The 16,783-nt window shown below is 41.2% G+C and overlaps 1 protein-coding gene across 2 annotated transcripts in view; it reads right to left on the reverse strand.

Moving 5' to 3' along the window:
• The window catches only part of nsmfb (NMDA receptor synaptonuclear signaling and neuronal migration factor b), a 65,065-nt gene extending 48,879 nt beyond the window's left edge, over nucleotides 1–16,186 (reverse strand). The window contains exon 1 of one of the 2 annotated variants that reach the window (XM_085788226.1): nucleotides 15,932–16,186. In XM_085788226.1, coding sequence (XP_085644352.1) covers nucleotides 15,932–16,002 — 71 coding nt within the window. In that variant the 5' untranslated portion in view covers nucleotides 16,003–16,186. The remainder of the gene's footprint in view (nucleotides 1–15,931) is intronic. The other variant, XM_085788227.1, reaches the window with a different exon arrangement.
• Between the last annotated feature and the right edge of the window lie 597 nt (nucleotides 16,187–16,783).

A 16,783-nucleotide genomic window follows, 5' to 3' on the forward strand; every position in this document is an offset into this window, starting at 1 on the left:
CACGGTGTACACAACGGTCTACATGAAGTCTTTGAAATCAGAGGTAAACTGCTCTATAGTGTGAAATAATGTATAATGTAATCATAATAAATATTGGTTTATAGTTACTTATACATGTCATATCACACATTTCTCCAGCTGCACCGCCCACATTCTTTTTGTCATAAAAGATATAGGCCACACACACACACACACACACACACACACACACACACACACACACACACACACACCTACAGAGAAACAGTAGAGCCTGTAATCACTTTCCTCCCACTCATTACAACATGGCATTCTTGCCATCTGCACACAAAGATACACAGACAGACTCATACATCCTCAGAGTGTGCATGTGTAACAGCATGCAGAAAAAAATAAATAGGCTACACACATACACACACACACACACAAACACACAATATGCTTTCTACATGCACACAGGACTAAATCTCAGGGGGCCTGCAGTGAAATGGAATTGCTGTGTTGTTGCAGTACCCTATATGCCTTCCTGCTACAACACTGTAAGTAATTAAATATGAGGCGGCACGTGCAGCCAGCAGCACTCCCTGTGAAAACTTCCCTCCCAGCTCAGATGATGGGAGAGGAGGAGGGAGGAGGGAGGAGGGCACGGGGAAGAAAATGCTGTCATCTCTGATATGTCTGCTTGACTCCGTGAACTCCTTCCAATAAAAATTCCATACACAGTGCTGAGAGAAAAGAGATGTCAAATCAGATCTGTGTTATAAATGTGTGTGTGTATAGGCTATACATATACATATATGCCAATATGGCAAGGGTATGAAATATTTTATGGTTATAGCCAAACAGGCATTCAGTTTATGTTTATTTGCAGTATACCTTATAACCCAGTGGTTCCCAACCCTTTTTGGTTCGTGACCCCATTTTGACATCACAAATTTCTGGCGACCCATGTGATATTTTTATATGCTGCATTTTATTTGAACTCAATTGATATCCGAGAAAGTTAAAGTATAGAATTCAGTTGTTTAAAGGGATAGTTCAACATTTTGGCAAAATGGCCCATTGCCATAAATGCTATAGTCATAGCAGTATAGGTTTGTTAACTTTATTTGTCGGTGTAAGCTATTTTTAGAACGGCGGAGCAGAGCAGCGGTTTTGCATGCATTTACCTCTAAAACAGCTCTGTCTCGTAACGTTCCATTATTATCTCATAGCATGGTGAATGTGCAGGTCACAACTTCTCCACAAGAGCGTTTTGGAGTTGTTGGATTGTGTATTTGATGAGTTTGATGAGGGAAACCAAGAAATTCCTTTAGCCTCCATAGCATAGCCCTGAGCAGCCTGCCGCTCCGCTCCGCCGTTCTAAAAATAGCTTGCACCAACAATTAAAGGTAACGAACCTACTGCTATGACTATAGCGATTATAGCAATGGGCCAATTTGCCAAAATGTTGAACTATCCCTTTAAGAGTGTGTGGTGTTTTAATCATAATTTTAAAAAGGATAAGAATTACTGTAGTTAAAAGAATATTTTCATCAGTAATTTTTTTTATCAATTAGTACTAGGCATTTCAGGCGACCCCATTTGAATTCCAGGCCCCATGGTTGAAAGACACTGTTATAACCTGTCGTCATGTAAAATATTTTATACAATTTCCATCACACTTTTAAAGGGGCTTCCAGACTGGACACTGTGTGTGCTGCGCTCACCACATGGGCCGGCGTACTGATAGGAGTTGTGGAGAACAGAGCAAACTCCCTCTGTGTTTGGATTGCTAAGAAATAAATGTTAGCATTAGCCCTGATAATGATAGGAAGAAAGGTAGTAGAGAGCAGCACAGGAAGAAGCTGGGTTTATGGTTTCCATACGGTTTCTACTTTACATTTTGGCTATCCTCCTTCGGCAGCAGGTGGATGATCGTCACAACACACAGAGGTCAAACTTTAACTAGATTAAGCCTCGACTGCGGCGCTCGCACAAGGTCGGCCAACGGTGCAGCGACAACGCTTCCTGACACAGCGCAAGTAATTTGAAATAAAGGGTTTCAGAGTGCAGCTGTGATGTTGCTGATGTTGAAAGCCCCCTATGGTTATTCAGTTTTGTTTATATATCAGATTTCCCAATGACTGTTTAGATCTGAGTCCTCGGGCTCCAATTAGTGCTCCTCTGACAAGAAAACCTTTGTACTGGACTGGTAGTCCGCGTGTCTTTACAATATATCTTAATAAGTAGTATCATAAGTGAATGAACAACATTAACATGCTTTATTTTGTATTGTTCATTATAAAAGAGGAATTAAATTCTCTGAGCATTTGGGCAGCTGTGGCTCAGGAGGTAACCAGAAGGTTGGTGGTTTGATTTCCGGCTTCTCCAGTCCGTATATCAAAGTGTCTTTGGGCAAGATACTGAACCCAATAATACACTGATATTGCTTAAAAATAGTGAGTGTTTCATGTTTAACTTTATGCCTTTTGGAGATCATTTCATCTTCCATTTGCTTAATTGTTGTTCACATTAACAGAAATTTTGACCAGCGGTGCCCAAACTTTTGCATTCCACCGTATAAGTGCGAGTCAATTTACTGTTTAGCCAACTAAGCTTGTTAGTTGATTATGAGTCCTCAATAAGTTCAAATTGAGCACTTAATAGGTACTATAAGTGTAAATGTGTAAATCCCTGTTCAGTGACCAAACAAGTTAATATTGCACTTAACTTCATCCGATGGACAGAAGCATTGTGTCTGATGCATGCTGCTAACATGGCCACAGTAGCTTCACATGGTGGTCCTAGTAGCCTAGACTGTGTTTACAGCTTGTTTTATCCTCCCAAGAAATGACTACACACAAGAGGACATGAGGTGCAGTCACTGACTTTGTTAAGACTCCATTAGTAAATGATAGAGCTGTGCGATACTGCAAAATTTGGTATCGATCCAATACCAAGTAAATACAGGGCCAGTATTGCCGATTCCGATACCAATACCAATACTTTTTACTACTACCATCTACATGCATCATCTATATGCAAATTTGAATAAAAACTTCAATTTTCATGATTATTTAATTATTTTGTAAGTTTTCCTTTAATTAATCATGTCTATGATGATAATAAAACACAGGACAAAGTTGTCTTATTCTATTAATCAGTCTGCTAAATTACTGTGATGACCAATTACACTGAAAAATAACATTAGCTGTAAAAAAAAAACTCCAAACGTCACTCCTCTTCTGCTCTGCACAATCGTGAAGCCACAGCAGTGCACTGCTCGCCTCGCAGTGAGTGAGTGAAAGTGGAGGGGGGGAGCGGAGGAAAGGGGAGGGGCTAGTTGAGCATGAGTGAAGTGAGAGAAGAGCGGTGTTGTACGGCCCGTCGGTCACTTTGTAAATGCCTGGAGTTGTACAGAAGAGAAAGTGAAACTTAAGAATCGATCTCATCACACAAGTATCGATCAATACCCAATACCAACGTTAGTATCGATACTATCGATATTTTAAATCGATCCGCCCACCCCTAGTAAATGATACCATTTGTAATCAGCCTGAGCTGTGAGGTAGGGTCTTGGTTTCACTGGAGACATTTTCCACAGCACGTAATCTGATTAATAAGAGAAATAGCACAGCTGGAACTAATGGCCACTGATGATGTCTCTCTGCTCTTTAAGTGTTCCACTACATCATGACAGTACCAAGTACTATTACCACTACTTCTATTACTACTACTACCACAATTATAACTACCACTACTACCACTACTGCTTCTACTGCCATTGCTACTACTACTACTACTATACTATGACCACTGCTACCACTACTACATGCTACTACTGCTATTACTACTACTACTACTATGGCCACTACTACTACTACTACCACCACTAGCCTACTGCTACTACTGCTGTTACCACCACCACTACTACTACTACTGACCACTGCTACCACTTCTACATGCTACTACTACTTACTGCTACTACCACTACTACTATCACTATGACTATGACCACTGCTACCGCTACTACCACTATCACTACTACTACAACTTCTACTGCTAATCCTACTGCAACTATTTCTATTATAACTACCACTACCACTACTACCACCACTACTAGGACTAGCCTACTCTATTAGCACCACTGTCACTACCACTACTATTACAACAACTACTACTACCACTACCACTACTATTGCTGCTATATGATAACTACCATTGCTACCACTTCTACTACAACTCTTACTATACTACTACTGCTTTATCTTCGATGTGAAACACTCTGTGTATTCGTACTGAGAAGGGTGCTATATAAATAAAGTACTTACTTACTTACTACTGCTACTACTGTACCACTACTGTACCTTTGACTATTATAGCTGATAGCTGACTGGACATCATGACATCAGTTTTTTAAATATATTAATTTATTTCACCACAGGAGACACAAAACACAACACTTAAGTGTCACACAGTAAACGAGACATCACAGTTGGACTCTCCTGACCTCCATCCAGCTGTGCCTCATTTTGCAGTGATGATATACACACACATACAATATATATATACTGTATATATATATTTAAATATATATATATGGCATGCTTTCATCCATGCTGACATCATTACAAAAGGATGGAGTGGGATGGGGAGGGAGGCATAATAAGCTAGGAGAACTAATAAAAATGGAGTGAAGGGGGGGACAGGTAGAAGACAGATGATCCAGAAACAAGATGGTACTTATGCTCTTATGTGTTCATCATATGTCAAGCTTCTCCTCCTCCTCCTTTCTCCCTAGCAGTTGGACGACTACACAGTGTATGTCAGGGCGCATTGAGGTGGTGCAGTGTATAGATGCCTTGGGAAAAATTCACTTCTAATTGCACGGTTGGTGAAAGCCACAGAACTGGAGAAGAAAACAGAGAAAGCCTCAGCAGCACAGATACAACAATAAAGGTATTCTCTGCTGGTTTGATTGAGTGGCTGCGCTTTGTCTGTGTGTGCTAGAGTGTGTTTTCTGTGTTAAGTAGCTACAGTGCTCACTGAGTACATGGTAGTGTGTATTCTATTGTGTATTGAACCATTAGTAATTAGGTGGTTGTGCATAAAGTTCCTGTATTTAAAAACGATGTAACACTCCACTTACTCCACTCCTTTGACTTAGTAAATTACATGTACAGTACATTATTCCTGGTCCCCACTCTCTAGTGTTCACCATGTGTATGTGTTACTGTATTCCTGTCCCTGTGGCCATGTAGTCACTCTGGCTCTCTTGTGACTTCTCTGAGGTTAGATGCTCCCTCTGTTCAACCAATCAGGTTCCAGCTCACATCCCCACACTGACCTCCTTCTGCTCCTTTTCTCCTAACCTGCATCTCTCCCTCACTGCCTCTTTTTCTTGTTCACGACTACTTGTCTTTGACATTTCCTACTCTTCCATATCTCTCCCTTTTCCCTTTTTTCCCCTTTTGTCAGTCTTCCTCTTTCTTTATCTATATATATCCATATCAGGTTGTGTAAAAGGGGACTTGTGTCCTCCTTTCTGTGGAGGCATCAGGGAGTCATAACAGGAGAAAGAAGTGGATTTGATCAAATGCCTGACTTCTACAACAGCGAAGTTCCTTGCTTCCACAATGGTAAAGCAAAGTAATTAAACATCTGATTAATGCTCGGCAGCAGAAATGTGGTAATCAGATGGCAGAGCAACAAGTCTGACTGATGACCGCTGATCCAAACCATAAAAATACCAGCATTTCTTCTCAGTCTGGAACCAAATTAAAGACACTGATGGATTCCAGTGAAGTGAACTTGTTCCAGATTGATTGGCAGCACTCGACAAGGACGAGAGCGAAGTTTGAGAGAACTTCTCTGGGAACATCTCCGGGCAGAACACACAACCATTGAACAGCTACTTGAAAAAAATGGATTCAAGCTTAATTACACAACTAATGTGCTTAGATACAATAGTGGGAGCACTAATGCTACAATGCATAAATATCATCATGACGGGTGACTATTAACGCCTGCAAATATGTATTTGAGTTTTTTTAAGTGCCAATTGATGGTCAAGGGACAAGTTGTAAACATATCTAGGAGACAAAATTAGTCTTTTAGAGTTCTGTTTGGCAAATCTGAATTCACAATATTCCCTCTCCCATGGGGCTGTTCTGTTTTGGTTTTTACTAACTCCTGAGAATCATCATTTGTGGCAATGTTGTATGTATCGTCCCTGCAAAATAAACATTAAAATAAATACATTTCTGGCTCTTAAACTGCTAATTGTTGCCAGCTGTAAAACTATGACAAGAAACTGAACTACAAACTAAAATAGATTTTAAAACACAACAACTGAAGGAAATGTGCCACCATGTAGTCATCTGACCTCCAATTAATATACAAATATTTTGATCAGTGCAGCTGATGAGCTTATAAGCTTATGAGATCTGAGACATTTTTGTATGGGGAACTGACTGGTGTATGGGTTCTCTGTAGTGTTATAGTTAATTTTCATTAATGAGTTTATCACCCTTTTAATTCTTTTTTTTTTTAAATATAAGTTTGGGATTTTCTTTGAAAGGCACATTGTGTAGGAATTACTCCCATCTAGTGTTGTGGTTGTATTTCGCAAGCAACGCAATCGTATTTTTCATGCTGCATTCACGTGAAATTGGGCAGGCGGCAGACGGACGACAGCCGCTGCACGTACGGATGTGAATGATATGAACGGCAAATTCAGAGCTTACCGGAACACTTAAATTTGTTGATGGGGGTGAGTACTGATTAACGAAAAACATACTTTTGAAGGAAATAATCGATTTTCGTGAATAGATAACAGGAGACGTTACTCAATGTCCCTTTAATCGATATTATAGTAGTAGAGAGAGACAGGAAATGGGGAGGCAGAGAGAGGGCCGGCTGCGTCCCAGCCCTTTTATTTCTTAACCTATATGTATGTGTAATGCACTGTAGTTCATGAACATCCATTTCAAGGATGAAGGCCTTTCAGCAACCATGTGGCTGCTCTGTGTTCACCTCCATCCATCATACCGGTGCTTTTAGATCTTATTATTCAGCAGGTAAACCTTCCACTGAAAGGTGCAAAGAAATCTAAATCTAAAGTTTTTCTAGGCTTTTCTGGAGCTGCAGGAGGCAGATACATCAGTCATAAGAGAACTCAGTGATGGTGATGGGCCGGAATTCAATAAAACGACAATATCAGCCCAAATGTATATGAAGCAGCAGTCATTTTTTCTTTAAAGTGAGGCTGTGTCATTATAAAGTCTGTGACTGATCACTCCACTGTGACTGTAAGGTGAGTGCAGCCTCAGCAACCAGCTCCATCTGATGGAAGAGGTTTGACCCCATGTTCCATCCTGACTGGAAGGTGATCAGTGATACACACCACAATTAGGCAGATCAATGAAGGAACACCCTTTCATCTTAATGCTCACCTACCATTAAACAGGGCATCATTATAGCCCTGAGAGTCATCTGCTATCAAAGCCAACAATAGTAAATGTGACTGGAGGAAACCACACTGTGGAGAGAGGACAAGAAAAGGAAGATAGCTGCTTTACAATAGATGATTGCACATTGTTTCCATGCATTGTTTCAAAAACGGGGTGTTTACAGCCTGACTAGTGCCAATTTATTGCTTTTGATTATTTATTTTTTTTGACCAACCATTGGTGTGAACCAGATACATGACTATGCACCCTGACAGATAGACACAGTGTCATGGAAGAGAGACAGATCATTGTAAAAAAAAAAAAAAAAAAACATAAAAGAAGAACAGTAGAAACTGTATAAACAGATTCCCAGCAAAGCAACTGGATTTCTCCCAGTGCTCCTGATGGACTGACAGTGACAGATGGGATGTCAATATAAAGAAACAAGGAGAGAGAGAGGGAGAATAAGAATGGAGCAAAGAGGGGCTGAGGGGAATCATGGCTCTACTCTGAATGACTGCCCCATGTGTCCCGAAGCCAAGGGGGGCGGTGGTTGTCAACGGTAACTGCTAAAGAAATCTGAATAACATGCAGACAACCACCAGTGAACCATAAATGAAATCTTATGTTTTTCAAACACAGACACAAGGGGGCTATTCATTTGAAACTGTTACAGAGTGATCGGTGTGTTTTTAAAGGGATAGTTCAACATTTTGGCAAATTGGCTCATTGCCATAATCCCTATAGTCATAGCAGTAGGTTCGTTACCTTTAATTGTCGGTGCAAGCTGTTTTTAGAATGGCAGAGCAGAGCCGCGAGCTGCTCAGAGCTACGCTACGGAGGCTAATGGAAATGCTTGGTTTCCCTCATCAAACTCATCAAATACACAATCCAACAACTCCAAAACGCTCTAGTGGACAAGTTGTGACCTGCACATTCACCACGCTATGACATAATAACGGAACGTTACGAGACGGAGTTGAAACCAAGAAATTCCATGAGCCTCCGTAGCGTAGCTCTGAGCAGCTTGCGGCTTGGCTCGGCCATTCTAAAAATGTGTTTTAATAAGTTCATTTTGAATTGTGCATTTGCGTCCACCCTGTGATGTTGATTCATTCTAAGATGAGGATTCATAGAATACACCATTAACCAACTCCACCTATCAGAACCTGCCTCTAATGAAGGTCTGTTTGGTCACTTTCTGATGGAAATAACTTTTATTTATCTCAGACTCTGAAACTGTTGAATCCTGTTTCTTTTAACCTTCGTTTTACCTTTAAATAATATGTTTGTGTAATCGACAATTGCCCTTGACACACTTACTGCGCCCTCTCTTCCCTACCCCCAACCTTAGCTTCATTAAGAGACACTTGTTCCAATACACTCCACTGACGACAAAGGCGATGAGTCAGACGATTACATTATCTCCCAAGAGAATGTAAGAGGTTCATCAATGGGCACTAGAGGGGAAAAAACATATGTAAAGTATCTCATCTAAGGAGACAAGAGTGTGCTGACACAGAAGCAGCATCAGGTTCACATGGGTCAGACCCTTATGATGGTTAGCATGCATAATGGACCGACATTTACTTTTAAGGCAAGAGGTTTATAGCCCTTTAGCAATAAATGGAGGAATCTGATATCACACTAAAAATACTTAAATAGGACAATATATCAACACTTTAATAGGACATAATGTCCAAAAGGTCACTGTATACAAATATTTGGTTAGACCAAAAACATACATTTTAATTTCATATTGATGACCTCACAATTAGACAATCAAGCTTCCCGCTGCCCTACAGGAAACAGATCATCGATGGTGTATTCATGCCTGTTCTGGACTATGGTGACATCATCTACTCTTGCCTCATTGGACTCAATATACCACTCTGCTCTCATATTAATCACTGCAGCCGGTTACTCCACCCATCATTGCACACTGTAAGAAAAAGTGGGATGGCCACCCTTTTCTATCAGGAGAGACATTCACTATTACCTTTTATTATTATTGTTTTATTTATAAGGGTTTAACAGGAAACATGCCACCATAACTCAGTAACTTATTAGATGGCCACTCCAAAACTACTCAACCCACTCAAGCCATTATTTAACACTCCATGTTCCCCAGACAAATTCCAAATTCAGTAAAACTGCTTTTAGTTTCTCTGCTGCACACACCAGACCCTACAACTCAATACATTTTGTTACCTTAGGCCAGTTTAAAAACATGATCAAAACGACCTGTTCTTTTAATTGCAACTGTTTTTAATGATGATTGAACATGTTGTTGTCTGAATGTGCTTGTATGTGTCTTCCAACTCTGCTCTGTGTTCTGTTCTTCTTTTTGGATTGTGCTCTTTACATCATTGGCTTTCAAGATATAAATAAAGGTTGACTGAAAAAATGAAAATAGTATGTTTTTTTTGTTGTTTTTTTTAAAATCTGGAATAAATACCTCCAGTGTCCTATACCCATAACCCTTACTGTACCACACCCAAGTCAATAGTTGAATCTTATTTCTGATGCTGAATTTGATCTAACCTTACTGGTAACATCAAAGCTGACAGGTTCAATACCATACGAACATTAATACACATCAAAAGTGTAATGAAATTCTCAAAATGCAATGCATAAGATCCATGGCCTTTACAACTTTTAAAATCAGTTTCTGTTTCTTTTTTCCTTCAAAACCTCATAGATACACTTTCCATCCAGTGATTCTGAGAAGTTTATGTCGTAGCGCTGGGACACAGATGTTTCCTACACAACAGCCACAGTGGAGCATGAGGAGCCAATCTGTGCAGTGATGAGGACAAGGTTACTGCTGGTCACTCAGTCTTGTGGGAAAGAGGCCATGAAATCACATTTTCGCCGAAGTGGAAACTATTAAGGTCTGAAAAAACTGTTGTGCTGTGCAATTCTCTCAAAAGTGACTCAAACATTCTTGAAATATTAAAGGCGATGTGAGCTCAACTGCTTCTAATCCTCCCTATCGGGTGACTAATCAAAGCGGACAAGCCTGGTTCAGGTGTGCTTTTCCACAGAGATTCACTATAAACAGGACAGTGAGACACCACTTCTTCCAGTACAATGCACACGGGGAAAAAAAAAAACTCATCTCCCCCAAATTTCCCTTAAAAACTGAGATTTCAAGCATGATTAATGTTTAATGTCTGAGTTTACCCTTCCCTGGTAAACCGAGCTCTGCCAACTAGATGCAGCAATAACCCATGCAGCAATAACAAAATACCATGAATAATGGAAAGTGGCTGAATGGTCTGAAGTTAATATCAGCATTCAGCTGGAGGACAACACATTTAGGAGGAATTGGTCGAATTTGAACCTGATTTGGGGAGAAAATCTTCCAAACAACATCAACATCGCTGTAATCCTGCAGGGTGTTAACACTGGACTGCTGCACACAACACACCGACCTCAACACCTCAGTCTACCAAACAAGAAACAAACCTGCACAGCACAGGAAATGTCACTTTTTAAAAAAAAAACATGTAACATTATTTGAACAATACATTTTCTAAGCACAAGTCGGTGGGGATTGGAGCAAAATATAGACAACGTGTCACACAGGGAAAAAAAACACACACACACAACACATATTCTCCTCTGAGGGTTTTTTTTTTCTTGGCGAGTGCTGACTGTGCCAGAGCATTTGCTGAGATCAGATACGATATATATTCCACTGTTTGTTTCTCTTTTTTTCATATAAATCCTGAGTTGGGGTAAAAGCTCACTTATGAAATCTTCTCCTGCCGCGCTGCTGACAGCGTTGTCAGCCGGTGGTAACTCGGCACAACATCAGCAGTTCCTGCTTCAGCTGTGTGCACGTTCCCGTGACAAGCACGAGCCTCTTGGCATGAGGCAGAACACCTGACACAAGAGTTTCCTTTTCCATTCCTTGTTTCCATCACACAGACCTAAGGTCTGTGGTTCAGTCATTTTAAGACAATTTAGACTTGATTGTTACGTTTACAACCTGCTCCTGCACTGTGTGTATTTTGCAAGTTGAACCAGGGTTCATCACTGCATCATCTACTGTATGTTGATTAAAGGATAATTAGTGTTTTTTACAATCTGGACCTTATTTCTAGCATAAAATACGATCATTTACTCACCCAGATAACTTTGGTGTCATTACAAGTCGTTCCGACAAAATTAGATCCAGCCGAGAGCCGCGTATATCCGTATAATGCAAGAACATGGGGCAGCGCAATGCAGCCTCTAAATAACACATTATCTGCCGCCAAACTCGTTAATTTCGCCAATATTTTGTTATGGTAGGCTAGTGCTATTCCCCTCTGAGTCTGGGGTTAGCTGTTATCAACATCTGGGGTCTATAGGTTGACCTACTGACCTCTGACCTCTAGCTTGTTGCTACCGCTAATGCTATGGTTTGTTTCTGCGTGTTTCCGACTTGTCAGAACAAAATGAGCAGCTGGATGAAGTTCAGCTTCCACAGGCTTCCTCTCCGCAGCCTGGACTCACTAAAGCTCCGGCTAGTTGAGCTAAAAATGGACCTGAATGCCGAAGCAGAATGATTATTATCAGAATGAGCCGGGCAGCGGTCGGAGATGACATCATCCAGGTCAGAGGTCAGTAGGTCAACCTACAGACGCCGGATGTTGATAACAGGTCACCCCGGACTCAGAGGGGAATAGCACTAGCGTATCATAACAAAATATTGGTGAAATGAACAAGTTTCACGGCGGATAATGTGTTATTTAGAGGCTGCATTGCGCTGCCCTGTGTACTCGCATTATACGCGGCTCTCGGCTGGAGCTAATTTCATCGGAACGACTTGTAATGACACCAAAGTTATCTGGGTGAGTAAATGATCGTATTTTATGCTAGAAATAAGGTCCAGATTGTAAAAAACGGCAATTATCCTTTAACTTGTGGTGGGCAGCACCTATCAATTATATATCTACACACACACACACATACTACTGCTCGAAATGGGTAAAATCTTATTTCGCTGTGGAGCCATGATTCCCCTCAGCCCCTCTTCGCTCCATTCTCATTCTCCCTCTCTCTCTCCCTGTTTCTCTCTCACATGCAAACATATTGACAACCCATCTGTCACTGTCAGACCGGCCATCGGGAGCACTGGGAGAAATCCAGCTGTATGGGAGGGCTGGTCTACCAACAAAAATCTATTTTTACAGTTTCTGACATCCCTGTCTGTTCCTCTACTATGAAGCTGCGTCTGTCAGTCATGGTGCGCTGAGCTGCACCCACTGGCCAATCACAGACAAGATGACAAGGAGCGTGCATTTATATTGTTCAGGTGTTTCTATTTTATACATGGCATTTAGACTTTTTCTTTTTTATCTTTGTTGAACTCGTTCCAGCCTGGCTGCACTCCAGTCTTAAAAGTGTAAAATTGATGTCACTGTTAGTATGCAAATAGAAAATGCAGCGTTCACATAACTGGCCACACATTCGTTTACTTTAAATGGAAACTTAAAATTAGCTTTTCATAAATTGGAAGACATCTGTAAGCTTTAACTAACCAGATCTGACCTACAGTGCTGTGTTGACGTCATGGTTACGATACGAACACGTGCAATAAACAGATCTCAAAAGATGGACCCCATGTGGACCCCATCCTTTGTTGTCATGAATGCACCTTTCAAGGACGATCGGAAAGCGGGAAATCCCACGATTCAAATGCAGTTTACAGCTCATCTCTATCATAGACGGTTCATAACTTATTCAATGTTGTGCTCTTCTAGAGGGTTAAAAGTTGCAAGTCAACTTTAATGTGCCTTTTCTCAATTATCTGGACTATGAAACTTTGGGAGATTGTTTTTGAATGTCATTTCTTTAAAATTAGCAAAGAATTTTCAGCTGATTATCTAAAAATAAAACGTTGTGACTTCCGACTCATTTCGTGACTTCATGTTACCACTGATGCTATTTTGAAGACACTTTGGCATAATGGCTGCATGTTCCTTGATTACAGATTCAATACACAACCACAGAGCACGCTAAATGAGATAAAATCAAAAACACTCATCCACCTGCAATGTAACTACTGGACTGAAAAGCACTTATTGTTTTCATCCACAGCGCCACAGCCACGCAAAACAACTTGTGAGCTCTACAGTGAGAGAAAGGAGGAGGGATGTGGATTGTGGAGCATTTAAAAAAAAAAAGTGGATAAAATGGATTTGTGTCAGACAGGTGTGTGAGGCACAGGGTCAAAAGCAGATAGCAGGAACACAAGGAACCCAAACACATACACACACACTCGCTTCTATCATAATCCCTCTATTGTAATACCATCTACTCTCACCCAGAAACAAGGGATTGGATTTGTTAGAGTAGGTAAAACAGCTCTGCCCTGATCATTCAGTGTTCAAGAGATAAACTCAGACCATCAAGCGGAAAGGAGACACCGCTAATCCAGGATTCAGTTGAAGCTATTGTTCACCGAGATCCATTAAACTCCTTGTCAACTGGAGGGGCATGCTTATGACTGTCGATAGAGCCGGGAAGTACGAGGCCTGGCTGCGGTCCACGTTTGTCTCCGGGACGCTAGGCTTCGATCCCATATGATTTATGGAGCGTTAAGGCTGAGGTGTGAAAAAGCAAGCGAGGCGATAAACAGATAAACAGCAAAAGGAAGAGAGAGAGAGGCAAACTGAGTCGGAGACCCGCGTGCATATAGGGTAAGGGAGCGAGCGTGGCGCTGACTGAGTAAGTAGATGGAAAGGTCATACAGTGTGTGTGTGTGTGTGTGTGTTTGTTTTACTCCGGCGTAGCAGCTGTGCACAGGATCATGCATTCAAGAGAATAAAGTAGGAGTGTGAGCAGAGGAGCTTGGTTTCTGGTGTATAAGGTCAGCAAGTGGGCGACAGAGAGCATCTCCTACCAGAAGATCATTAGTCATCCTCCAGCCTTCAGACACGAGGACACAATGATCTGACACCCGTGACACGGAGACCTTTCATGAAGTTAAATGTCATTAGAGTTACTAACAAGTCCAGTGAGTCTATATAGCAGCCAGAAGTTTGTGTAGCTACATCTGTGACGATGACTAAGTGGTTGCTTTTGCATGGACCGACCATAGCAAAACATCATTCTCCTACCAATGCACCATGGTCTTGGAATAATTTACAAAAAAGTTCTTAACTTAACCCTCCTGTTCTCCTTCTGGGTCAAATTGACCTAATCTGTTCACTTCCTCCATCCTTCCTTCTTTCCACAATCCTTTTTCCCTTGCTTCTTTCCTTCCTTCCTTCCCTTCGTCCTTACTTCTTCCTTCCTCCTTTGATCCAGTTGACCTGGTCTGTTCCCTCCCTCCATCTTCCTTTCCTTCCCTTTTCCCCTCCTTCTTTCCACAATCATTTTTGCCTCTCTCCCTTCCTTCCCTTCGTCCTTACTTCTTCCTTCTTTTTTGACCCAATCTGTTCCCTCCCTCCATCTATCCTTCTTTCTTTTTTCCCTTCCTTCTTCCCATCATTCTCTTTGTCCTTCCTTCCTTCTTTCCCTTCGTCCTTCCTTCCTTCCTTCCTTCTTTCTTTCCCTTTGTCCTTCCTTCTATCCCTTTATCCTTCCTTCCTTCCTTCTTTCCCTTCGTCCTTCCTTCCTTCCTTCCTTCCTTCCTTCCTTCCTTCCTTCCTAACTTCCTTCCTTGAAGAAATGAAGAATGCAGTGAGGGAAGAGTGTCATTGTTTTTACTCGTATGAACTGTGTGTGAGTATCTGAGTTTTGTTTTATTGTTTATTTTATATCTTTTTATTGTTTATTTTATATATTGTAGGCTATGGACTGATTTTACATGGCTGATCTCAGATCTCAAAGGGATTTCATGATTAAATAAAGGTAAATAAATAAAACTATAGCAAATAAAAAAAAAACATATACTCTAGCTGCATAACAGGCGCCAGTAAAGACAAGCAGATATAATAATAATGTAATATATTACATTATATTATATTATAACATAGCTAATACAATGGACCAAAATCAGTTATGTGTTCACAGGCACAATTCAAATTCACACTGAGCCTGGATGTTTCAATTAGTCAGTGCAAGAAAAGGCAAAATATTAGGGACTCCTCCAACTGCATGAAGCCGGCTCAGCTGATCTGATGCACAGCATTCACAACGAGTTAACAAAGAGCTTTGCATTACAACTGTTTACTATAAAGAGCTTTTTCATACTAAATAGTAATCGAGGCAAGAAGCCAAAGTGAAAGTTGCAGCGGAGCGCGGAGCGGCTCCTGTGATGACAGCTGGACCGGCGGAGCAGTCACGAATCACAGGAACGGCTTCTCCTCTGTTTGGGAATCGAACATCTCTGGTTCTGCCCCTGTAGCTTTAGATCTGTTGTCATCTGTCCAACAATCCAACATCACCTTACACTATCCACTTCAGTAGTTGCGCACGAGCCTGATCATCTCCCGGCATCTTCGTGCCTCCTCGTGTTTTACCGAGCGGCTTCAGACTCAGCAGCCACACACACCAACACACACACCGGCCACACTCACCTAACTTTTGCGGCCACGGAAGATATCGCGTCACTCTTGAGATTCTTTCTTCTGGACACCGCAGTTCCCATGCTGAAGTGGAAACGACCCAGAGGAGAAAAAGCAGACCATTCCACTGACTGATTGGCGAGGGAAACTAAATACGAGAATAATTATAATAAAAAAAAAAATTAAAAAAATCACCAAATGGAGAAATATAAAACCATCCTAATGCAAAATAGGTCACAGTGGTTGTGACTGTAACTGTTAACTGTAATTATCTCATATTTCTCCTGCTCGTTTCAGATCTGTAGTGAAATAGATGCAGCGGGGAGCTGCGGCTCCGCTGGATGAGAGACGGTGTGTGGTGTGCTGCTCTCCTCTCCTCTCCTCTTCTCTCCTCTTCTCTTCTCTCCGACTGAGGCTTCCAGAAAGGAAGCGGAGACCATAAAAGGAAGGGTTAGGGTTAGCCCGCCCGCCCGGCCTGCACGGCCCTGGACAGGTGCGGGGTGGGCAACAGCAGGAGAACAGAGCGGACATGTTTCAGTGTTGATGTCAGTGTGTCTGTAGCCTCAATCTCAATAATTGAGAATATCATGGAAAAGTGCATTTATTTCTGTAGTTCACTGTAACTAATGAAACTGATATTCTAGATTCATTACACACTGTCTTTATTTCTTTTAATTATAATGGTTATGCCTTATTTGATTAAAACCCCAAATTCAGTATCCCAAAACATTAGAATATAGTGAAAAAGTTCACTATTGTAATGGTGTCACATTCCAAACACCTGTGAAGGTTTCCTGAGCCTTTAAATGGTCTCTAAGGGCGTTTTCACACAGGTCCAAGGCTGGTGTGTTTATTACACTGTCT

The sequence above is a fragment of the Trachurus japonicus genome, chromosome 9, assembly GCF_045865225.1.
Source record: "Trachurus japonicus isolate A0001 chromosome 9, Traja_1.0".
Taxonomy (NCBI): Eukaryota; Metazoa; Chordata; class Actinopteri; order Carangiformes; family Carangidae; genus Trachurus; species Trachurus japonicus.